The 24,990-nt window shown below is 48.1% G+C and overlaps 3 protein-coding genes across 3 annotated transcripts; 2 read left to right on the top strand and 1 right to left on the bottom strand.

Moving 5' to 3' along the window:
- The first annotated feature begins 484 nt into the window (after nucleotides 1–484).
- Nucleotides 485–13,086, top strand: LOC136542206 (ribonuclease 3-like). The gene is made up of 3 exons (XM_066534535.1): nucleotides 485–632; nucleotides 11,824–11,985; nucleotides 12,411–13,086. The coding sequence occupies exons 1-3, from the start codon at nucleotides 537–539 to the stop codon at nucleotides 12,906–12,908; spliced, it is 756 nt and encodes a 251-aa protein (XP_066390632.1). The 5' UTR covers nucleotides 485–536; the 3' UTR covers nucleotides 12,909–13,086.
- A 1,965-nt stretch (nucleotides 13,087–15,051) lies between these two features.
- Nucleotides 15,052–18,276, bottom strand: LOC136542207 (peptidyl-prolyl cis-trans isomerase CYP21-1-like). The gene is made up of 7 exons (XM_066534536.1): nucleotides 18,009–18,276; nucleotides 17,191–17,266; nucleotides 16,995–17,042; nucleotides 16,477–16,500; nucleotides 16,213–16,395; nucleotides 15,565–15,640; nucleotides 15,052–15,489 (listed from the first exon to the last, which is right to left on the bottom strand). Exons 1-7 carry the CDS (start codon nucleotides 18,084–18,086, stop codon nucleotides 15,324–15,326), a joined length of 651 nt encoding a protein of 216 aa, XP_066390633.1. The 5' UTR covers nucleotides 18,087–18,276; the 3' UTR covers nucleotides 15,052–15,323.
- A 1,516-nt stretch (nucleotides 18,277–19,792) lies between these two features.
- LOC136544283 (uncharacterized) lies at nucleotides 19,793–23,108 on the top strand. Its single transcript, XM_066536500.1, has 7 exons — nucleotides 19,793–19,904; nucleotides 21,122–21,202; nucleotides 21,560–21,695; nucleotides 21,863–21,895; nucleotides 21,989–22,493; nucleotides 22,569–22,656; nucleotides 22,810–23,108. The coding sequence occupies exons 1-7, from the start codon at nucleotides 19,793–19,795 to the stop codon at nucleotides 23,106–23,108; spliced, it is 1,254 nt and encodes a 417-aa protein (XP_066392597.1).
- The last annotated feature ends 1,882 nt before the right edge of the window (nucleotides 23,109–24,990 follow it).

The raw sequence follows: 24,990 nt of genomic DNA, 5'->3' as shown, positions 1-24,990 counted from the left end.
TGTTAATTCCTTGCCGCTAGACCTTTCGATACGTGCAATCTTTACACACTTCATCATTTTAACTAGGTTTCTCCATCAGTCTTTGCACCACTTCTTCTATTGCATCCCTAGAACCTATTACAGCATGTCATGTCTAACACATCTAACACACAACTTAGTCGTAGTACTTGTGTTGTCATCTAAATCACTATAAAACCATATATGATCGTATATATGGGCACATGATTCTTACCGCCTCTATCATTCTAGGACTATGCTACAGGACAAACAATTTTTGCGATCTTATATTGAACAAATTAATTAAATATTCAAGCAAGAGTATATATGATTATATTCATGGAGGAAAACAAACCGAGAAAAACTATTGGAGGGTCGTCACTCCTTTGCGCTTCATATGAGGTCGACTTCTATGGAGGATGCTGCTCTGCTCCGGCCTTGACACTCGACCTCCTCACTATAAATACCACCTACAGGATCGCTTGAACAGGCAGGCAGCCAGCAGCAAACAGCCTTTCCCCGTTGCCAAAGTAGCAGAGATGGGAGGCCGCAGAACAATCGTGTTGAGCCTAATCCTCGGCTTACTGGCAGCTGCCAATGCGGTGCCCTTTGATTTCTTTTACCTTATCCTCATGGTATGGACCTTTTCAAATGCTTAATCTCGTGCACACGGTTAACAGTCTACTAACATTGCTAAATCTGATGACTGTACACAGTTTACTTTTCTGTGGCGGAGCCACCGGCCGGCCCGGGCTCCTCGCCAAAGTTTAAAAGGAAAATTTCTTTATATCCATGTAGAATTCTATAATTTGGTAGCTAAATAATTTTGCATAATGAGAATCGTCCGGGCTCCTAAAAGTTTCTGGCTCCGCCACTAATTTCTTGACTAAATCATTATCTGCAATCACAAAATTACATTTATTATTATTTTCTGTCTGTGTAATATTTCTCTTCCATTACATGGTGACGCACATACACCACTAAGCACACTTGCGTTCCTGATACTACATTTCAAAGTGCATTCATATTAAACAAAATTATCATTTTGAATTTTGTTTGTTCTACTGTAGAATCGTGTTGTACAACAAAAGTAATAAGTTCCAAACTGACAATTTTGTTTAATATAAAAATGATGTGTGTACCTCTAATCTTTTTACTCTCCCTGGCGGGTTCATAAAACCCGGGGTCCCTCGGGACCGGCTTCCACGCCAAGGCTCGGCCAAGAGTCTAAAACGACAGGCCGGAAGGGCGGCCCAATCACCGACCGGAAGGTCTGGCCGAAGAGGAACAACGCCCGCTCGTCGGCTACTTCGGCCCACCTCTCCGACCAGAGCGTTCACTTCGACTCCAACCACATCCGGACGGCCTTTCCAATCAGAAGGCCTGGCCCAAAACACTACTTCTGACTCCGACCCCGCGTCTCCGACCCGGGTTCGCAGGAACCCTGCTCACCGCTCTTCTCCGACCGACACACTCAGAGCCGACTAGAGCCATCCGATCGGGGACGCCCGCTCGGTGGAAACCAGAAGACGTGCGGAGAAAAGCAAGTCAAGGCTCACAAGTCAAAACCACTGTACCAGGGACCATACCCTGCACAGAACAGTACTCTGCAGCCACCCTTACACAAACAATATTGTAGGCGCCGACATCTCCCTCTATAGTATTGTAGGGGCCACTAAAACTCCCATACGGTAGGGCCCCCCACGTGCCTCTGGGCATCGATAGCGGTATGGGCGCCAGGATTTACCGTACCGGGTGAACATAGCGAGACTCCTCACATGCCTCTAGGCATCAAACAGTATTTGCAGGTACCGATGTCTACCATCCCTAAAAAAGGCAGCACGACCTCCCGCATGCATCTGACATTCTACAGTAACATCAACAGTGTTTTAGGCGCCTACCATTATCTTGTACCCGTCGGTGTGGGCAACAAGGCTCGGTAAGCATGGGAAACAAAGCTCGGTAGCATATGTACCCTCACCCACTCACTTGTAAAGGCATCCCCTTTATCTATAAAAGGGGACGCGCCCCCTCCAACAAAAGGAGAGCCCTGCTTGAAGATAACAAGCACCGATCAAGTTCACTAGCTCACGACCACAGAACTGCCAGGTTCGGACTCCAAGCACACACTTGAACACTTACTCATAGAGCAGCTCCCGTCGCTCTCGGCCCTTCCGACCGGAGCCAACCGTACCTCCTGTACACCCCTTCTTTCTCCTTCTCATTTGTAACCCCACAGCAAACTTCGAGCACCTGGGCTCAGGAATAAAGTCACTAACCGACCCAAACTAGACGTAGGGCACGTTGTCAGAATCAGTATAAATCCTATGTCATTGAGTGCTAGGCCACCTCCGATCACAACGTATGACAAAACTACAAATATTCACTAGTTGGTCACTTTCTGCACCGACAGTTGGCGTCGTCCGTGGGGAAGACGTTGTACGTTCAACACTTTTTGGTCATCGGATGGCCCACTTTTCTGCCACCCTCGTCGTGGCAGGCTCGGGCGATACGATTTGCTTTGGCTCGCCGGAGTTTCCCGCACTCTCACTAGCTGGGGTGCGGGCTACACCCATCTTTGAGCCATCCTAGGCCTTCCTCTTCGGAAGCCTAGACTTCATCGCCGACCGGCTCGACGTGCTACACCTCCGTGAGGAGGTTCACATCTCGGTACCCGTCGGAGGAGCGCCCTCCATCAACTCTGGGGCGCATGGCTTCGACGACGCGGCATCTGCGCTTCTTTCTGAGCAAACTCTCTGCTCAAACCCCGCTGTGAGTAATGTACATGATGTTATTTACTTACTATTCTCTATCTTTCGCCAATTACCCGAAGGGACGCGTACCGACCGAAGGATGACAACGACGCCCATCTCTCCGAACGACTAGAACAGCTATGTCGTTTTTTCCTAAAGCTTCAATCTTACCATTGTTTACTTAGTATATGCTCTTATAAAAGCACCCCAATCCGAACACTTTTTGGCCCGGGGTGCTCGGGGGCTCCACTAAGGTACACTACTATGATTATGCTTAATGACTACCTCCCTATTTTGTTTACATATGGTGAAATTCCTTCCTACCCAACCAATGGGATAGTTTGTTTCTTAGTTTTTCTTTACATAGCTTTGCTTTAAAAATATTCCAACCAATCGCACCCTGCCTTTCCCTACGGTTACGAGTAGTCGAGCCTCACGGGCCACGCCCCGGGCTCCCAAGATCGCGGCCTACAGGACAAACGGGTAGGTACGAGAAAGAAAGAATAAAAAACAAAATTATGCTAAGGGAAAACTGAGGAACGAAAGGGAACAGGCTCCCCCGAACGGAGCAATTCCATTACAGAAAACAAAACCAACGGTAGTCATTAAGCACACAGTAATGTTTACACGGGGGCTCCCCCACAAACTTAAACTTCTACCTTCACTAAATTACTTATATTTTGCAAGCTATTGGACCGGCTCGGCGGCATCTGATGTCAGAGCGACCAATGAGGGCGCGGGCTACTCACTCCCTGGCAGCACAACATTCGGCTCGGTCGGGGCCAGGGTGATGTTCACCTCTGACCCAGGCTCTGCGCCGTCTGTAGACTGGGCAGCGTCCTCCCCACGCATGCTTCTGGCCATGTCTTCACGACGGACGTCCATCACCCACTGGGCAGAGACTTACTCGGCCACTGACCTTGCATGCGACAGCAAGCTCTCCCTGATCGATTGGATGTCCTCCATGCTCAAGCCTTTGGCATACCCACTACAGATGGCAGTGAAGTCCAGGTTTGGATGGTGCATCACCACCGAAGTCAGCACCCCCGACGCTTCGTAGAATAGCCCGCTCCTGATAAGGTCCCAAACCGCATCCGAGACCTCCACCAGCTGGACCATGGGCACGCTAGTGCTAGGCGCCGACCCGAAGATGTCCGAGACGACAAGCTGGGCAATGTTGCGGATCTGGTCAAGATCCCCCTCGAGAGCACGTCGCTCTTCACGGGACTTGGCCAGTTCCTTCGCATTCCGGCCGAGGGTCACCTTGATCATCTCCAGGTTCTGCTCTAGCGTCTTCACCTTTCCACCCAGCTCTGAGAGAAGAGCGACAAGCTCAGAAACAGACTGAAGGAAAAAACCAACAACAAAGAACAGAAAAGGCATGTACCAATGTGGAAGTTCTCAAGGATGGAGAGATCCTCTGCCTGTCGGGCCGCCTGCTCATGCAGCCAGGCACTCGCGTCCTCCGTCCCCATCACCTGGCCTCGGAGCGCGAGCACCTCCTGGTCCGCCTCCAACCGGGCCTTCCTCTCCGCCTCCAGGGCCTTCCGTGCCGACACCAGGGCGTTCTGCGCCGACACCAAAGTGACCCGCTCTGGCTCAAGGGCCACTAAGGACTCTCGCAACGTTGCCTTGGTGTTCACCAGGGATGTTCACAACCTCGCCTCAGTCTCCGCCTAATGGGCCTTTGCCGTCTCGAGCCCTTGCTCGGCGGTAGTCGCCCGCTCTACTGCACACTGCCCCTCCGCCTGCGCCGTGGTTGCCACGGCTGCTCGGTCCTAGGACTCACAATGGGCGGACGCTAGCTGACGCTCGAGCTTGACCATCTAGGCATGCTCCATTCAAAGAAAGCAGGACTTGCAAGACGACGTCCCCTTCAGTCTCTATGAAAAAACAAACATGCTAAGGCAACCAACAAAAGATTCAGAGGTCAAAGACAAGTCCACGAAACTCACCTCCACAGCAAGCTATAGGTCAACCTCAATCAATTGCTGAGCAGACTTAACCTGCTCCTAGGCGTCTCCAAGCTTCATTGATAGATTGGTGAGTTTAGACATCGTGGCGTGCCCCTGCTCCCTGAGAATGTCCCAAAGCTGACACTCCTGGGAATCCCAAAGGACGAACCACACCTTCGCCGGGTCCTCAGGGCAGGGCCACTCTAGGTCACCCTCCGATAGCCCACCGAAGGGCCTAGCCTCTGATCGGACCACCGCTAGCTCCTGCGATGACACCGGTGGCTCCGCTGTATCATCCACCTTGTCATCGGATGGGATATCCACCACCTCGGTTGCGTGGACTACAGTCGGATGTTCTAACTCCATCCCGACCATGCTCTCCCCTAGCACCTTCGACTCTGACCACCCGGGTGAGCCATGCGGCCCTCTGCCTGGTGAGGCAGGGAGCTCAGTCTCCCTCTCCTCTTCCGCCACGACCGATGGAGGAGGGGCCACGAGGGTTACTTTCGACGTAGCCCCCACTATCGGCACCAAAATCACCACCAATGTCGACGCCGCCGCCGTCACTGTGGCAGCAACCACCCCCAAAAGGGAAGGGCTCGCCGCCGCCATCCTGCTCCCCCCGTCGCTCATCGCAACACGCTGCAAGGTGGGCCTCCATGCCTCCCGCATGGGAGTTGGGGCGATGCTCAACCCCATCATCCCCCAGCCACTGACAGAGGGTGCAGGTAAATCACACTCTAGAGATAAACTCAACGGCAAAAGATTGGAAAGAAACAAAAGAGAACATACCGGGTGGTGAGCGGTACGACTCTGAAGGCAAGACCCGACATCGATGGGCCTGTAGGGCACAGGCCGCTCCCGGGCTATGACCCGTGCCCCTCGCTTCGGCCAGGGGTGGAGTCATCCCAACCGGCTCCTTCCCGACCTGCGGGTCACCCCGGCCCTTGGCTTGGGACTCCCCGACCGGAGCAGGGGGCAGGGCATCCTTCGGCCGTGAGTCGCACAACGCGCGGGCGCCAGTCTGCTCCTCAGGCTATCCAGCTTGCTCGACCGTGTCCGCCATAAGCGGGGCCACCCCTGGCTGTGAGTCGCGCGTCATCATCGGTCCCGACGACGCACAAGTGCTAGTCTGCTCCACGGACCGCCTGGCTTGCTCGGCCGCGTCCGCCATAGGCGGCGATGTGACCAATGACGCCACCAAAGGGTGCGGTGACCGCGTCCGCTTTACCGCTCGTTCACCAACAACGTCTACGCTCACCGCGCGCTTCCACAGCGTGGAAGCTGCCGCGCACCGCGCGGCCTCCCGCTCATCCTCAACGGACGTCGCTGTGGGGCCACGATGCTCCGCCGAGGTCACAACAACCTCCCAACTTTCCTCCTCCTCAGAGAAACCATGTCGTCCACATCTATGGGATCCTCCGACTCGAGCTCGAACTCGATGTCGCTCATTCTCTCCCCGACCTTCATGCGTCGGGTCACCTCCTTCTCCTTCTTGTACTTCCGATGGGCCACCTCGGCCTTCTTCTTCTTCCTGGCATCTGCCACCTCCTTCTGAGCGGCCTGCTTGGCCACGCCCTCCAGACCCTTGGGAAGGTGCAGTCGGGACTTGTAATTTCCAAGCCCCTGCGGAACGTGTGACTCCCAATCAAAAAAGAAAAATACACATAGGAAAAGTAGAGGAAGACATGCGAGCTAAAAAGAAGGGAGCATACCAGGGTGGACACGATCGAGGATTTGAAAGGCACGGGCCTCCCTTCGACCTTCTCTCTAGGCTTCAGCTGCAGCACTCGACCAAGGCGACTCTAGACCTTATCGTCTGGCAGATCCTCCGACAACGCGCGGTCCAGGTCCAATGGGCCACTGTACAGCCACATCGGCCACGTCCTCTCCACCAATGGTGCGACCCGGCGATGGTATAGGGTGTGGAACACCCATACCCTATGAAGGTCGTGCTTTATGAGCTTTTGGAGCTCCTCCTCGATGATCCCCACCTTATGCTTCTCCTTCTTGGCATAACCCCACGTCCAACTATTCTGCTTCTCCGGCCTCCCACCGGTGAACGCCGGGAATGGCGCCATTGCCGGATTCCTGATGTAGAACCAGTCCCCATGCCACCCCTTGTTGGAGTCATAGGGGAGGTATGTGGGATACGAGTCTCCCATGCCCGGTTTTCTCTACAGGGCGAAACCCCCCACCAGCGTGACCTCGGCCGGGTCCCCCACCATCAAGGCTCTCAAGGAGAAGAGCCGCCAAAAGAGATCCACGTGCGGCTCCATCCCGAGGAAAGCCTCACAAACGGTGATGAAACCGGTGATATGCAGCACCCCTGTCGGATTAAGATGCTGCAGCTCCAGACCCCACTCGTTTAGGAGGCCACATAGGAACCAGTGTGTGGGGTATCCTAGCCCGCGCTCATGGAAGGTAAGGAAGGAAACCACCTTGTTAGGCCAAGGTTGTGGGGACTCCTCCTGCCTAGGAACCCTCCAGTGCGCCACCTCCTTCGGCGGTAGAAATCCCTTCGCAACAAAGGCCTTCAACACCGACTCCCTCATGGTGGACGACTTCCAGTCCGATATTTTGCTCTGGGATCGCAGAAGGATCGGTGAGTTCTTCTCCCTCGCTCTCTCCCCTTTCTTTCCTAGAAACCACCGCGGCTCTTAGGAACGTTCACGACAAGAAGGAAGAGGAAAGACGGCGGCAGATGAGGAACATGCAAAAGAACAGGTCGAAAACCCTTTCCCTCTCCTACTTAAGGAAAAGGGAACAGTAGTTAGGGAAGGGCGTGCCGATTAGGAGAAGGCAAAACAGCGGAGCGAGGAACTCTCTCTCTCTCTCTCTCTCTTTCCCATTTAATTCAGATAAGACGCACCCTGACCGATGAGATGTGCCCTGCCCGATGGAATGGCTCCTGATCAGACGGGACGTGGCCTAGACCGAGCCCACCACTATCGCATGACCAACCACTACCACACGCCGAGCACAAAAACTGAAGTGCCACCACACGCAGGGGGCACCCCGCTTCCCCAGGCCAGGCCTCGAGAAACCCAAACAAAATCTCCGCCAAGGGAGATCACCGGGCCCCCTGAGTCGATTGAATCACTCAGGATAGACACCAAGAGACAGGTAAGGAAGCGAAGGGGCACCCCATGTAGGCCATGCCGACTTTGTCACGAACGATGAGCATGGGTCCCAGTCAGACATTTCTGACTAAAGCTCTCTAAACCCCATCACTCAGGTCATCAAGAGGCTCACCCACTAATGACAAGCGTGGGTCCCGGTCGAACATTTCCAACTAAAGCTCTCTGAACCCCGTCACTCAAGCCATCAAGGTTAGCATGTGTTCATTAATACAAAAATTGTTCACACAAGGGTTCACCCACGAATGACGAGCGTAGGTCCCGGTCGGACATTTCTGACTGAAGCTCTCTGAACCCCGTCACTCAAGCCATCAAGGTGAGCACTACCAACCCTCTCTATTTTCTTACAATCATTTCATACATCTATACATGCATTCATTCCATACACCCAAACCTCCCGGACGATTCGGGCCCTGAACCGCCCGGGGGCTTAGGAACTAAGCATCGCACGTGTAGCGAAATGCATCACAACGTTCCATGTTGCGTCATGAAGCGGCGGTTGCCTCATTCGACATGAGCAACCAACAGAGCTAGGGGAGAAAAACGTAGATGAGCCCTATGCGGCCCTCGCCTAGTCTGGCAAACCAGGTCATCTCAACCTTCTTGTTCGATCCTGAACCTCTCACCAAACCCATAGAATCTCCATAGATGGGAGGCCGTTAGGCCACCCAGGTCGGTCTCCGAAATGACCCAGGCATCTGTCGGGTTGTAGGTAAAGGAGTAGTGGAATGTCACAAGGGGGCTATGCCGACCCTGTCATGAACGATGGACCCAGATTCCACTCGATCACACCCATTAGCGAACTCACCGAGCGTGTCACTCGAGCCCGAGCGATCGGGACAAGCGACAAAACTCAACCCCTCCGGTTGTGAGGAACTGAGGATGGGGTAACACACACAACTCACACCGACCCCTACTAAGGCCCAACAGGGCTCGGGGGCTCAAGACAAAAAGCCTAGGACTACGACCCCAAACTCGCCCCTACCGACTACGCTCCAAAAATCTGGGTTTGCGACCCCAATCTCGCCCCATCCGGCTACGCTTCCAACTGTGCTCCAAAAAACCTAGGTTTGCGACCCCAATCTCGCCCCATCTGGCTACGCTTTTGACTGCACTCCAAAAACCTGGGTTTACGACCCCGATCTCATCCCATCCGGCTACGCTTCCGACTGCGCTCCAAAAACCTAGGTCTACGACCCTGATCTCGCCCCACGACTCTGACTCACCTAATCCCACGGCACGCATCAATGCCAGGATCAGTGAGCTCTGTCTCGTCCAAGACTAACTCCCTCACTCGATCCCACGGCGCACATCGACACTAGGATCAGTGAGCTCTGTCTCGTCTAAGACTGACTCCCTCGCTCGATCCCACGGCGCGCATCGACGCCAGGATCAGTGAGCTCTATCTCATCCAAATCCCTTGACTGACTCCCTCACTCGATCCCACAGCGCGCATCGATGCCAGGATCAGTGAGCTCTGTCTCGTCCAAGACTGACTCCCTCGCTCGATCCCACGGTGCGCATCGACGCCAGGATCAGTGAGCCCTGTCTTGTCCAAAACTAACTGCCTCACCCGATCCCATGGCGTGCATCGACGCTAGGATCAGTGAGCTCTATCTCATCCAAAACTAACTGCCTCACCCGATCCCACGGCGTGCATTGACACCAGGATCAGTGAACTCTAGCTCGTCCAAATCTAACTGCCTCACCCGATCCCATGGCGCGCATCGACGCTAGGACCAATGACCTCTGTCTCATCCAAAACCCCTGACTAACTCCCTCGCTCGATCCACGGCGTGCACCGACGCTAGGATCCACAAGCTCCCTCTCACCCAATCTCTCAAAACGACTAAAAACCCACCTCGGCTGCACAACGACGCCATGGTCGACAAAACTCCGTCTCAAACAAAAAAACTCCCCCGCTGACAACACAGGAAACCCCCTAGATGGTTCTGCCCGAACTGCCCAGGGGCCCGGGGGCTACACCTGCCGGCAAGATAAAAAATCCCCCGGACGATTCTACCCGAATCACCCGGGGGCTTGGGGGGCTCCTGTCGGGTTCATAAAACTCGGGGTCCCTCGAGGATCGACTTCCACGCTAAGGCTTGGTCCAAGAGTCTAAAATGATAGGCCAGAAGGGCGGCCCAGTCACCGACCGGAAGGTCTGGCCGAAGAGGAACAGCGCCCGCTCGTCGGCTACTTCGGCCCACCTCTCCGACCGGAGCGTTCGCTTCGACTCCAGCAGCCTCCGGACGACCTCTTCGATCAGAAGGCCTGGCCCAAAACACTACTTCCGGCTCTGACCCCGCATCTTCGACCCGGGTTCGCAGGAACCCTGCTCACCGCTCTTCTCCGACCAGCATACTCAGAGCCGACTGGAGCCATCCGACCGGGGACGCCCGCTCGGTAGGAACCAGAAGACGTGCGGAGAAAAGCAAGGCAAGGCTCACAAGTCAAAACCACTGTACCAGGGACCATACCCTGCATGGAACAGTACTCAGCAGCCACCCTGACACAAATAATATTGTAGGTGCCGACATCTCCCTCTACATTATTGTAGGGGCCACTAAAACTCCCATACGGTAAGGCCCCCCACGTGCCTCTAGGCATCGATAGCGGTATGGGCGCCAGGATTTACCATACCCGGTGAACATAGCGAGACTCCTCACATGCCTCTAGGTATCAAACAGTATTTGCAGGTATCGACGTCTACCATCCCTGAAAAAGGCAGCACGACCTCCCGCATGCATCTGACATTCTACAGTAACATCAAAAGTATTTTAGGCGCCTACCATTATCTTGTACCCGTCGGCGTGGGCAACAAAGCTCGGTAGCATACGTACCCTCACCCTCTCACCTGTAAAGCCATCCCCTTTATCTATAAAAGGGGACGCGCCCCCTCCAACAAAGGAGAGCCCTGCTTGAAGATAACAAGCACCGATCAAGTTCACTAGCTCACGACCATAGAACCGTCGGGTTCGAACTCCAAGCACACACTTGAACACTTACTCATAGCGCAGCTCCCGTCGCTCCCGGCCCTTCCGACCGAAGCCGACCGGACCTCCTGTACACCACTTCTTCCTCCTTCTCGTTTGTAACCCCATAGCAAACTTCGAGTACCTGGGCTTAGGAATAAAGTCACTAACCAACCCAAACTGGGCGTAGGGCACGTTGTCTAAACCAGCATAAATCATGTGTCATTGAGTGCTAGACCACCTCCGATCACAACGTACGGCAAAACTACAAATATTCACTAGTTGGTCACTTTTTGCACCGACACTCCCCGTGTGTATCCATAAACTTCATTGTCATGATGCAAGTGTATAACACTCTTCTTTATGACAGCATACCTAGAGTTGATGCCTTGATGGCCCTATAAATTATTTGTAAGCTAAATTTGCATTTTTTTTACAACATTTGAATGCTTTTTTAGCTTATTTGAATGTTAAAATTGGATTATTTTCGAGACGGAGAGAGTACGTTAACGGATTGAATCTGTAAATGAAAATGAACCTGAAGAACATATTGCCGTTGACATTTTTTTCCTTAAGATAATCGTCAAAGTAGAAAACCCAAACAAAGGTAAGAAAAATGTGTGAATAATGGGGAGGTAAAGAAAATCCTTGATTTTATTGTCTTACCAAAAGTTATCTTTTCAACTACATGGCCCCTATTTATATTTATAGGTAAAAGTGAATCTACTCGATCCGGGTTGTTTTTCCATTTTGCTATTGTTATTACTTCCTACCATTTTCGAAATATTCGAGTGCACACACTCGAGGGCAAAGTGGTTATTTTGATAAATTCAATTTACATTACAGAACTGGTGGTATTTGTTGGCTTCATGTCATCTTCATCGAGAGCTTCCTAGCTAAATCATCAGTAGTGTGGTTATTATTAGTAGGCCAGTGAGATCATTGCAAGCTTAATTCCTAGCTCAATGTATCGACGGATGGATTGATTGATGTGTATGCACAGTGGCCTGGAGCATACTGCGAGGCCAGCGACAATGGTTGCTGCGTGCCCAAGTACGGCTATCCGGCGGAGGATTTCTTCGTCGAGTTCTTCCAAACCTTCGACGTGTCCATTAACAAGCCCGTAGTCCGTTGCAGGAACGGCAGCCCCTTCGATGCTGAAAAGGTTAACTAAGGGACCGTTTGGTTCTATAGTCGCATCTAAAATTCACGTACGTTTAGATACTAATAAGAAGCATTAAATACAGATTAATTACAAAATCAATTACATAGATGGAGGCTAATTTGCGAGGCGGTTTTTTAAGCCTAATTAATTTATCATTAGCACATGTTTACGGTAGTACCATGTTGTTAAATCATAGACTAATTAGGCTAAAAGATTCATCTCACAAATTAGTCGTAAGTTGTGCAATTAGTTTCGTAATTAATCTATATTTAATACTCCATGCATATGTTCAAATATTCGATGGAACAGAAAAAAAAAAAAAAAAAAAAAAACTGGACATAACTCACCTCTCTCTCTCCGTGTCTATATGTTATTATAAACTTAAACCCCCTTAATCAACCACCATGCGTCGATGGATCGATCAGCTGGACAACATCGAGAACAACATCAACCACTACTGGAGCAAGCTCAAGTGCCCGCCCACCGACGGCGTGAACGCGTGGAAGAGCGCCTGGGACAGCTACGGCGTGTGCTCGGGCCTCAAGCAGCTGGACTACTTCAAGGCGGCGCTCAACCTCAGGAAGCAGGCCGACCTCCTCGGCGCTCTCGCCGACCAGGGCATCCTGCCTGACTACAAGCTGTACAGCACGGCGAAGATCAAGTCCGCGGTGACCGCGAAGCTGGGCGTCGAGCCGGGGCTGCAGTGCAGGGACGGACCTTTCGGCAAGAAGCATCTGTACCAGGTCTACCTCTGCGTGGACACGGACGCCAAGACCTTCATCAAGTGCCCCAAGCTGCCGGCGACGCTGAGTTGCCCCGCGTCCGTCGTCTTCCACCCGTTCTACACCTGGATGCTCAACTCCACCGCCGCCGCCGCCTTCGACTCCAAGATCCTGCTCCCCACTCAGACCATGTTGAACTGATGAGCGGATCGGACTCGATTATATAAGTATATATTCCAATTTCCAAGCGCTAGCTAGGCTTGCAACCGCATGCGTGGCTAGTCCTCAGTAGCTTAATTAATTTGCTCTGTCAAACCGACCGGCCGGCCGAGAGCACCATGCAGCCTGTTCGTTTCGGGTCAATTGGTTTATAAGTCATAACTGGAAATATTATTAATTAATTTAATATAAAAAAATATTATTTAAATCATGAATTATAAGTCAGATAAACGAATAAGCCGAAACAAGGCTGCATGCCTGTTGCTCTCGGTGAATGGATCGATGCTTTTTTACTGTCCCCTGAATAAAATAATAAACCATCCTGTAATGGTATATGTGTAAGATCTTTCAGGTCTGCGAGCTACATGTATGCATGTATATGTGCAAATGTAATATCAATAATACGATAAATTTACAAGAGTGTTATGCATATGCTACGATGTATCCAGGGGCGGATTCAGGGCCCGGGCTGCCCGGGCTGTAGCTCGAGACGAGTCCATGTAGCCCCTGTAACATATGTGGTGTTTAGCCTAAAAAACTATGATCTTAATTAGACAAAAGGAGACCTAGGAAGCAAGATCAGACTGTTTTGAACGTGAATCAGCAGCTCAGCCCGGGGCTCAGCCCGGGGCGCAGCCCCGTTCTGGATCCGCCCCTGGATGTATCGTGTTGTTGTATTTCATTTGACTATATACGAGGCACAGCGCACCATTTTGTTTACGGTGCCAAGAGCGCCCGCGCCGGACCCGTTCGGATCATAGTAAAGCCGCCTGATAAGCCGGCTGAAACTGTTTTGTTGTGAGAGAAAAATACTGTAGATTCTAGCTGATAAGCCGACTGATAAGTTCAAGCGAACACGCCTCGGACTTGTTAGCACTTGATGTCCGATCCAGAGCGCTAGCGTCGAGCGGTGCCGCGCACGCAAGAGAAATGGAACCTGCGCTGTCTGTTTTTCACGCGCCTCCACCGCGTGGGCCCTCATGCCTACGCTCGGTTTCTCACACGCTCGACGGCACCCTAGCAGCAGCCCTGCGCCGCCCGAACGTCATCCAATAGTTGCAGCAGCTGGGTTCCATTGCAACATGCGCAACACCGAATCTACTTTTGCAACACTTAGATGAAATATTTGCAACATATGTCCGAAACAGCTGAAACACTTACAACGTACGTCTAAACTCATAAAACACTTGAAAATCATTGCAAACATAATACAACATCCAGATAAAACACTTGAAACATACGTATGAAACACTTGAAACATTACACTTGCAACTTACATGTATAAGCATCATCCACTTGCAACATATGTACGATACTGATGAAATATTTGAAACATATACTTGAAACATACGTGTATAGCCATTGCAACATGTGCATCATCCCAATCTACTTTTGCAACATCGATATAAACGCTTACGACATACATCTGAAAACACCTAAAACAATTTAAACATACGTTTGCAACATGCTCCTTCAGCATAAACGTGTCTTTACTCGTCTTCTGCCCATCTCATGCCGTGTTCCCGTGACAGCCTACCATTTTGTTTATCCTGCTAATCATCGAGATGTTTTGGGCGCCGGTGCCGACAGCCATATAGGCGAGATGTTTTCACCGTATGATTAGATTAAGGAAAAAGTCCCTGAACTATCTTCTTCGAAGGCTAGATTTTCTCCTTAACTCCAAAGCCAGATAAATTGCATATCACCCTCAACTCTCAATACCGTTTAAATTATCTTCTTGCCCGGTTAGAAGTGGTTTCAATCTGGTTTCATTTTGTAACTTATTAAAATAAATCCGTTAAACACCATATAAGATTTTAAATCATGAAAATGTAAGCATCCGTTAAGCACATTGTCCAAGAGCACATCACCCACCACTAAAAACACAGCCGGATTTCTTCCTATCCAATAAATGCAAGCATCCGCGCCAAGATGTTTGGTTTAAACCAACTATTTCTTCCCGTCTAAGAAAATGTGAGCACTCAGACCAACATGATGAAACCGGATTGGCCAGATTCCACCACAAACCAAATCAACTCAATGCTCAGTTTGTGCTTGGCGTGATGCTCTAAACTGCGTCCACTAGCATAAGTTCAGGTTCAACAAAAAAGGAAGGAGGAAAAAATGGTCCTTATGTACTATATATATATAGCAGACGAATTTCATACACAAGATGAGCAATTCAGGTATCAAGGTAACAAAGCTGGCTAAAGACTTTTCACGTCTCCACATCACAACTCAAGGGATCAGGGTCAGTTCGACTGGCCATAAACTAGCTACGATATACAACATTCTATAAGTCTCGTTGAACTGTGGCACGCCATGGAGGTCAAGGAAAAAAGAAGTATATGGCCGCCTGATTTGAAAATGGCATGGTGACAAGGAGTAGAGAACAGCCTATGCTTCCTGATCACCCCATTTCTCCTTGGGTATCTCACCAGAGTCAGTGATCACCGCCTTCTTCCTTGGCTTGCCATTGTAAGTCCCAGCACCCCCTTCAATGGCGTACACGGTATCCATTCCCTGGATCACCCTGCCGAAGACAACATGCTCCCCATCCAACCTACAAAGCTACCATTTCAGGAGCTGCAGCTTCTAAGTTAATCACTGGTGAGACTTGGTGTGTAACACAACTCACCAGCTTGTCTTGATAGTAGTTATGTAAAACTGGGATCCATTGGAATCAAGTCCAGAATTCGCCATAGCAACAACCCCTGCAAGACAGCAAAGCAGGGGTAGAGTTGGAAATGACCATTCTAATTTAATAATTTTCAGATAGATACCTGTCAGAAGATCAAACACAGATTCAAGATTTGGCCACACTGACTAATTGCCAACCAAGTCAGGATGAAAGAAATATACACCCCGTTCCTTTGGGCTTGTTTGGCTTATAAGCCATGGCTGAAAGTATTGTTGGCTGGTTTGGTGTGAAGAAAAATATTGTTCGTTGGCTGATAAGCCATGGCTTATAAGCCAAATACGACCAGGAAAAACACCAGAATATTTAAACTTGTTGCCGACAAACAACTCAGTAGGTCTCTGGTACATAGTTTTCTTGAAATCAGGTGTAGCTAAATAGTGAATCAAATCAGAAACCAGACCCTGTTGTAATCTAAAAAGGATGTCATCAACTAAAAGTTGCATAGTCTTTAATAGATAGCATCACTAGTGTCAAATAAAATAGTGGTGGTTTCCTTGAAAATAAATGTGTAACTAAGTACACAAGAACTTCAACAAACGCAAAGTGCAAACTGGATGATAAAGTTCACTAGCTGAACAATCGCACCTGGATGTGTATGTTTTACAGTGAAATTTTCATCTGGGAAGATGCCTCCATATATAGACTCGCTTCCTTTCCCGTCGCCTCTAACTATGTCACCACCCTGAATCATGAAGCCAGGGATAATACGATGGAACGGTGTTCCTTTATAATGAAGAGGTTTGCCATTGGACCTGACACCCTTTTCACCTGAAATGATGAACAAATGGACATGAACGATCAGCTCAGGTGAGATTTTGGTGGCAACAAAATAAGCCATGGAGAAAATACCTGTACAAAGGGCCCTAAAGTTTTCTGCAAAGTGTAGAACAAAGAAATTTAGTAGGTGAACTATAATCTGTAAAGGCAATTTTATTTCATATATGTTGCAAAAAATAACTTCGACAGGATAATTGTAAGTTTGAAGCAGTGAGGTTGGTCTCAGCCAAGAAATTCTTCTTTCAAGAAAAAAAATCCATTAGGCATATATAATCGAAATCATGAAAATAGGAAGAGTGCTAACAATTAGATCTTCAATTCTTCATTAACCACACAAAACAGCACACTGACAGGAACAGAAGGATGGAAGAAATCGATATGTATCAACTAAACTTCTTCTACTTCTTCGAACAGGGTAACTTTTAACCAAAACAATGGAGAAACTCACAAATGCGTGAGTTCATGACTATGCCACGTGTCAAGAGTCTAGAACAGAAGCACAAGAAGCACCAGCTGTGCAAAGACACAAACTTTGAAAATCAAAATCAATAAAAGAAGATGCTGGAAAAAGAGAAGTATAATAAGAATACCAACTGTTTTTGGAACAACCTCCCCATAGAGACCAATAACGATTCTACCTGCAATTAGGGGATTGGGTCAATCAAGAATTAAGCCAACAATGTAATTATGGTTAAGAGTAATGAAACATGAAGAAATATTGCAAGCAATAGGTGACCAAAGATTTCCATTGAAACACCCAACAATGTGCTGTTAATTGCAATATACCTATGTGTTGGCCATCAATTTCTACATCTAGGTAGACCCTGTGAGTAACTGCTGGTAATTGAACCTCTGCAATGCTCTGTGCAACATGAGAAAAAAGATAAGATAAATCTTTTGAAATCCATAGCATTCATCACAGTACTGTCACAGTAGTTCCTTTTTTTCCTTTGATTTTCTCTAATAAAGTGCCATAGTACTTCCTCCATCCCAAATTATAGACGTTTTGGCATTTCTAGATTCATAGCTTTTACTATGTATCTAGACATTACATATATCTAGGTGCGTGGCAAAAGCTATGAATTTAGAAAAGCCAAAACGTCTTATAATTTGGAACGGAGGGAATAGTACATACAATGCATCTCCAGTGTCTTGGGTAATAAAGAAATAAATACGTATTATGCATCATTCAAAATGTCACGCAACATGACTAGATGAATACACATGATAGTTCCAATGCTGGAGCCAAGCCACACGACGACACAATTCAGCAGTAAAGATAATGGCATCGACAAGGTAGAAAAACAAATCGCATGTATGCCTTACCACATCCACTGCAAAAGTACCGCCGACAGGGGAACCAGCTCCCTAAAATTACTTAGTGACATCACATTGCAAAAATGCTACTACGAACAGCTAGAGCTCGAATCCCTACAGGATAAAGCGATCCCGGCACAGAGAGATCCACTAAATTCCCCCTTCAGCGTTGCATCTCGATTCGACACACTAATCGATCTGAACTATCTTAAAAAAACTGAGTATAATCAGTCAGACATCTTAACGACCGAACCTAACCAGACAAACTGGAGAGCGGAAAGCCACACCTGGCGACGGGAGTAGGCGGAGAAGGCGAGGTACAGGGCGGCGCAGGCGAAGAAGGCGACGACGGCCTTCCGCAGCATAGCGATGCCCGGATGGTTTAGCCTTCTATCTCATCAAATCGTCGAGAGCTCGGTGCGAATCCGGAAGGAGCTGCTCGCGATTGACGGGGTAGCGGCGGCGACGGGATCGGCACCCTCCGCTCCGGCAGACCGGGCCTCTCCTCTTTTGTTTTTAATTCCCTTTTTTTTTCTTTTCTTCGATGAGCGGGCCTGGATTTGGTTGGTTCGATTGCACGTCAGGCAGTCTCCGTGAACTCATGGGCCTGAATTTTCCATCCCTCAAGACAACATGCATGACTGGGCCCAAAACTTACCTTTATAGCACTGCGGCCCATTACTTCAGGCTCATCAAACCGCATATAAATCATAATATAGTAATACTCCGTCCAAAAAAAATGCAAAACAATTTCAACTTTAACCATCTGTGTACAGCAAAGTACTAACAAATTTTATATCAAATTATTATCATTAGATTCAATATAAGATATATTTTTATAGTAAATCTATATAGAGACATAATAAATGTTGGTATTTTTTTCTATAAAATAGGTCAAACTAGAGAAAGTTTTGTTAATTCTAAATCTAGAATTACATTCTTTTTTGACATAGGTACTATTAATACTCCCTGCATCCTAAAATATTTACACTTCTACGGTTCAAATTTTGTAATCTGGTCTGGTCTAGAATTATTTCAGTTTATTCTCTCTCATAAAATACTGTTGAATCAACCAAAAACAGCCGAGTTACTATTGAAATCTGTACCAATCGAACACCCGTAGGAGTAGTGGACAAAAGTTTGTGGATGAGCGTGGGACCAACGGAAAGTCGACTTGTAAATAAAAAATATAAAAAAAGAGGAAAGGATGGTGTGCGGATGTTCTCGTCCACTCGTTTTTGCACTGCAGCACGTGTCCTCTGTTCCCTGTTCTGCTCCGTGCTTCGGCGTCTGTGTTTTCGACGTCTTGTTTCAAAAAAAACTTTAGCTGTACTACTACGTAATTTGCCACCTCGAATTATACAAGTGCGATTATTATGGGATAGGGGAGTAGTTAGGTACAGATTGTTCGGCTGAGATAAAATAAAGCACTGTTTATATTAAAAACACTGTTTAGGCTAAAATTTTATGAGAGAAAAATATTGCTCCAGCTAGAAAAGACAAACTGAACTTGCTCAGCCGAACAAACTGGTAAACGGTAAACCCAGTCTGGAGTAGTTACGTAGGGCGCGTTTGCGACCCTGGCCCGGAGGCCCGGCTGTGTCCGTGGGCTGCAACTTGCCATGTTTGTGGTCGTGGCCCGCGAGCGAGCCTGGCTTCCCAAAGCCAAAACGCCCTCTCCGCCTGGCCCTCTGGAAACGACCAAAACCCTCGTTTCTTTGGAGCCAAGCTCGTGGCGGCGCACGTAGGCGATTTTGGGCGGCGGTGGGGTGGCTCGCGCGGGCTCTGGCGAGAAGGGGAAACTTCTCCACGCGCGTCCCCGCTCCCCGCTCCCGCTCTAGCCGCCGCGCGCGAAGCGAAATGGCAGCGATTTCGTCGCCATTTATATACGGGTTCCCACTCTCCACTCTCACCTTCTTCCACTCGGTGCTTGCTCTTCCACCTCCCTCGTGAGAGACCGGCGGTGAGTGGTGGTGCATGGCGGCATCGACGACCTCCGGCTGGTTGTGGGTTCGGTCACCGGCGCCGAGGTTCTTCGCCGCGTCCCCACTCCGGCGGCTGCTGGGACTCCATGGTGGTGGTGTTCCTCTTCTTCTCCGTCCACATCTGCTTCGTCTTCTTTCCGATCTGCATCCTCTACTTCCAGATCTGCCTCCTCTCCGTTGTTTGGACCCCGAGCCAAGGTGAAATCGACCCCCAATCTTCATTTTTGTGGTGCTTCTTGAAGTTCTTAGGGTTTCTTGTTCGTTGTTGTTCATGATCTGTTAGGGTTTCATACTTGTTATAACTGCTTCATGCTCTTATTAGGGTTACTTGTACCTTGCTGTTTTTGATCTATTGGGTTCGTGATCTGTTAGGGTTGTTGATCTGTTTTAGATTAGTATTGTACCTTGCTGTTCATAACTATTTGATGCAGTTGTTAGTGTTACTTGTACCTTGCTGTTCTTGATCTGTTAGGGATGTTGATTTGTTTCTGATTACTATTGCTCTGAGTTTTTTGTTCCGTCATTGGTCGATGATGTTGTCCAAATTTAGCACTAGGAGGCATCACATACAAGATGCAGCCGTGCTTTTGTTCATATACATTCATTTCACATTCATGTTGATGCCTAGCAGGGTACATTAAGCTAAAATCATGTTACATTTTTATATGCTTGTAGATGGATCTGTCTTTGAGCCATGACATGCTGTGTAGGAAGGCAGCTGCCTTGACTATTGTTATGGTTTCCTTTGTATCCACTAGGCTGAAAAGGAAAACCCCTGAACCTGAAACCTCACTGCCTGATCCTATAGCACTAGCCCTGATTAGGGATGAAAATGAATAGCACGGACAGAGAACACTAAGAATGATATACAACTCCACTGATTCATAGTGTATTTTTATGATTAGGATGAAGAGAGCTACTTTTTTAAGTTAGTGAGAACTTTTAGAGAGAGGAGTCTTGTCACGGATAGGGAGGGGGTGTCAGTAGAAGAGCAGGTTGCCATGTTTTTACATGTTGTAGGGCACAACCAAAGATTTAGGGTTGTCCACCAGTCCTTTAGGAGGTCCATCCAAACTGTCCACAAGCACTTCCATCAGGTGTTGTATGCTATGGGTGAGCTTAGGAATAAAATGATAAAGCCAGCTAGCACTACCACTCACCCAAAGATTCTTAGAAGCCATACATGGAATCCATATTTTAAGGTAATTGTATACCCTGGGTTCATTAGTTACATTAGACCTATTGCAATGACTGACCCATGCTTTTTAGGATGTCATTGGCTTTATAGATGACACTCATTTCCTAGCAAGGGTTCCTAGGCGCATTCAACAAGCTTTCAAGGGTAGGAAAAAAGGATCCCACCCAAAATGTGATGGTAGCTGTGAATTGTGATATGAAATTCACTTATGTCCTAGCTGGCTGGGAGGGCTTTGCCCATGATGCAACTGTTTTGGCAGATGCTGTAGCCAGGGAAGATGGCTTGAGTTTGCCAGAAGGTAATTGCACACCAACACTAATTATATATTCCATGGCCTATTAACACACACTCTCATAGTAGATGTCTTGTGTAGGTAAAATGTTCTTGGTAGATGCTGGGTATGCAAGCAAAAATGGTTTCCTACCTCCCTATAGGGGGGTTAGGTACCATTTGTCTGAGTATGGCCCAAGGAACAGGCCCACCAATGCAAGGAAGCTCTACAACTTTAGGCACTCATCACTTAGAGTGACTGTGGAGAGGGCTATAGGTGCACTGAAGGGTAGGTTTAGGATCTTGGACAACAAATCCTTCCACAAGTATAGGACACAAGTGAAGCTTATAGTTGCCTATGCCATTTTGCATAACTGGATCCTAGGTTTTGGCATTGATGAAGTTGTGCCTGATGAGGAAGGTTTTACTGCTTTTGCTGATCCAACCAACCTGCCCCCAGCCCATCTGGACCAAGACTCTGTTGACATGGCTAAAATAAGGGATGCCATTTGCAATGCTATGTGGGAAGGGAGGGGAACAAACACTATTTGATGTAATATGTTCTTGAATTTAGCTTCTGTACCCAGCTATGGAACTCATGTATGTGTCATGGTGATGTAATAATTTGGTGGACAAAGTTGAGACCAATTTTATGCTTCATTTATTCTGTTATTAATCTTACTATCAGTCTGTTCTTGAATCATTATGTTCTTCATGATCTGTTAGTCTGTTGTTTATTCATACAACTGTTAATATTGTTGTCAGTCTATTCTTGATTCATTCTGTTGTTGATTTTATTACATGCCAACCCTAGGATGGATTCAGGTGCATTTGAGGGTGGGTTTGTTGCTGGTACTTCAGTGATAGAGCAGCTCATCAATGGTGGTTCTGCCCCTATTGTAGCTGGTGCTGGTGCTAGTGCTGCTGCCCCTGTTGTAGCTAGTGCTGGTGCTGGTGCTGCTCTAGGTGTAGCAAACCCTGTTGATGTTGCTGCTCCTGTGGCTGGGAATTGGGCTATGAGGGCAATGAGGTGGACCAACACCACCTCTGGCTTTGTGCTAAGGAGGATGGCTGCCCTTGTTAGTAATGGTAGCAGGCCTGACAAGGTTTTCAAGAACAAAGATGTGAATTCTGTGGCCAAAGCCCTCAAGCTGTTCTGTGGGGAGGTTGTTAGCCTAACTCAAGTGTACAACCACTTGAGGAAGTGGAGGCAGAAATGGGCTAGGGTGAGCAAGCTGAAGGACCTTAGTGGTGCTCTTTGGGATGACCAGGCTCATGCTATCATGCTTGAGCAAGAGCACTACCTTGCCCACTACAAGGTAGTAATTTGATCTCGTCTTTGCCTTGACTACCTACATTTGCCTTTCTTAAACTACATTTGCCCAACCCTGCAGGACCATCCTAAAGATGCAGAGTTTCTTAACTGCCCTATTAGGTTCTACACTGAGATGGAGGCTATCTTTGCTAATGCCATGGCCATAGGCAAGTTTGCACTTGGGTCTGGTGAAGCCTTAGGGTAGAACCAGGCTGACAGTGTTGGTGCTAAGGCTGATGGTCCTCCTTTGACCCACACCACAGTTCCCAGTGAATAGGGAGGGGATAGCAAGGCCACTGAACTACTTCCTACCTCCTTAGCTGCTGGCCCAAAGAGGAAGAGAGGGAACTTCTCTAAGGAGGAGATGCTCATGTTGACTAACATGTCAGATGCTGTGAACAATGTGGCCAATGCTCTTAGGGAGACTGGACCTACCCATGTTGATGCCAATCTGTATCTTGCTGTGATGGAGATGCCTGGCTTTAGTGAGGAGGCACTTATTGTTGCCTACACCTTCCTCCTGGACAATAAGGCCCAAGGCAGGGGCTTTATGAACATGAGTGATATCCACAGGGCCCTTTGGCTTAGGACCTTCCTGGCCAAAAACTACTATGTGTAGTTCCACTACACATGAAGGGCTAGAAGGCCAGGAGGGGGTTGACTGTAGAGATGTATAGTTCCTCCCCCCCTCACCCACTCTCTCTTCTTTTGACAACAGGAGCTTTTGTACAGTCTGCTTATTCTTTTGACACCTGACCTTGATGGTGTAGTTTTCCTAGGAGGGTGGCTAACAATAAGCAAGGATTTGGGAACATTTGAGCTCTTGGCTGTTGGGCTGAACTTGGTATTGTAAGAAACTTATTTGTAGCCTCTATTGGCTACTTTTTATTTGATAACTAGTTGCCTATTTGTGTTGTTTATGCCCTAGTAGTAACTGTGGGATTTAAAGGCCTATGATGCATAAAACAAACATGAGGTGGCTACCTTATTCTTGTTTTGATGGTTTTGTTGTGCTTTGTTCTTTATTTGCCTATCCTTCCATTCTACACTTATGCTCAGTTGTACTCCATAGCAACAACATCCACTTGTGATGGCTGATGGCAGTGAGTGCAACTGATCAAAAGGTCTGTATGGCAGTGAGTGCAACTGTTGTTTATTTGCCTCTTTATTTGGTTCTTACAATTCTTGGTAGCCACCAATGACTAAACAAGGAAAAAAACCACCAAACTACTAAGCTGAGGCTAATTTTTTTTATCAAGTAGCAAATGATGTTCACCATCATTCAAACTGAATGGTCGACTGAGGCATGTCATTCAGACCACTTACATGTTCTACATTTGGTTGGTTTCAGAGAATGCCTCCTTGCTATGTGGTCTTTGAAGGGAAGAAACCTGGAATTTATTTTACATGGTATGAGTGTGCTAAGAAATGCTTAGGGAAGAAGGGGCTATCTATCAGAAGTACAACAACTATGATGATGCTCTTAGAGATTTTAATGCAAGGGTACCTCAAGAACCCTTGTTGTTACCAATTGATGCCCCTTATGGGGATGCATCAGCATCCCATGAACTGGTGACAGCTCAAGGTTATGAAATCTATCCTCATTCACCTAGGCTGCAAGGCTATTGCAAAAATACTATCATCTTGATCTTGTTTATGGTTGTAGTTGGTCTGTCACTCAAGCTGTTCATGTGCCACAGCTGTTGTTTTAATTAGGCCGATGATGACACAATAGGATGACTGCATTAGCTGGCTACATGCCACTTTGATTCATGTACTCTCTTTTCTGTTAACTTGTTGCCCTTCTCGGCTTGCCAAACTACTTAATTCTGCTACTGTTCTTAATTTGCTTCTTTGATTATGCAATGTAGCTGGCAATGTATGTGTTGATTAAATAGAATTAGTCTGAGGCCTATGTCTTTTGTATATTTTTCATTCAAAGTGTTTGCTTCTCTATTGATCATGTTGTTCCTCCTTCTCTTTGGGCCAGGCCGAGCACAGCAGCTGGCAAACACAATCTGTGCTCGGCAGTTGGTGGCGGTTGGCGTTTAAGTCAGGCTGAGTATTGGGTCACAAACACCAGCTCACCTAGGTCGGGTTGAATCGGTATAGGTGCGCAAACAAGCTGCGTTGCAGCAGTTGGGGCAGGCCTGCCCACGCCTGGTCTGTTTGGGCTAGCTAGGCCGTGCTGGTCTAGGTGCGCAAACACGCCCGTAGTAACATTAGCAAGCAAGTAGTATCAAGCAGCGACCTCGTATCAGCAAGGAGTACCCGGTTCGATGGATCCATTTGTTACGATGCAAATAAAAAAAATACTCCAAGTAGTATCATATATGCCACGTTTATTTATGTACCCACGGGCTATGATTGAAACTTATTATTGCAAGTCGTCAAATGCAAAGAATGTGTCTGGCCAACAACCAGTTGTTTTAGCCCTCTCAACGACCAGATTTTTCTCATGCACTTATATTGTTTTATAGCTATATTTACACCGCTTTATT

This window comes from Miscanthus floridulus, chromosome 3 (assembly GCF_019320115.1).
Source record: "Miscanthus floridulus cultivar M001 chromosome 3, ASM1932011v1, whole genome shotgun sequence".
Lineage (NCBI taxonomy): Eukaryota > Viridiplantae > Streptophyta > Magnoliopsida > Poales > Poaceae > Miscanthus > Miscanthus floridulus.
The sequence above is the reverse complement of the archived record's forward strand: the minus strand, read 5'-3'. Positions and strand labels throughout refer to the sequence as shown.

Excerpts from the sequence above, each read along its gene's own strand:
- LOC136542206 (XM_066534535.1), top strand. The coding sequence starts at position 537 with ATGGGAGGCCGCAGAACAATCGTGTTGAGCCTAATCCTCGGCTTACTG. Across the intron at positions 633-11,823 it reads TCTTTTACCTTATCCTCATG|TGGCCTGGAGCATACTGCGA; the intron begins GTATGGACCTTT and ends GTGTATGCACAG. Across the intron at positions 11,986-12,410 it reads GCCCCTTCGATGCTGAAAAG|CTGGACAACATCGAGAACAA; the intron begins GTTAACTAAGGG and ends TGGATCGATCAG.
- LOC136542207 (XM_066534536.1), bottom strand. The coding sequence starts at position 18,086 with ATGCTGCGGAAGGCCGTCGTCGCCTTCTTCGCCTGCGCCGCCCTGTAC. Across the intron at positions 16,396-16,476 it reads CTTTAGGGCCCTTTGTACAG|GTGAAAAGGGTGTCAGGTCC; the intron begins GTATTTTCTCCA and ends TCATCATTTCAG. Across the intron at positions 15,490-15,564 it reads ACTACTATCAAGACAAGCTG|GTTGGATGGGGAGCATGTTG; the intron begins GTGAGTTGTGTT and ends GTAGCTTTGTAG.
- LOC136544283 (XM_066536500.1), top strand. The coding sequence starts at position 19,793 with ATGGTGGTGGTGTTCCTCTTCTTCTCCGTCCACATCTGCTTCGTCTTC. Across the intron at positions 22,494-22,568 it reads ACTACCTTGCCCACTACAAG|GACCATCCTAAAGATGCAGA; the intron begins GTAGTAATTTGA and ends CCAACCCTGCAG. Across the intron at positions 22,657-22,809 it reads TGCTAATGCCATGGCCATAG|CTGCTGGCCCAAAGAGGAAG; the intron begins GCAAGTTTGCAC and ends CTACCTCCTTAG.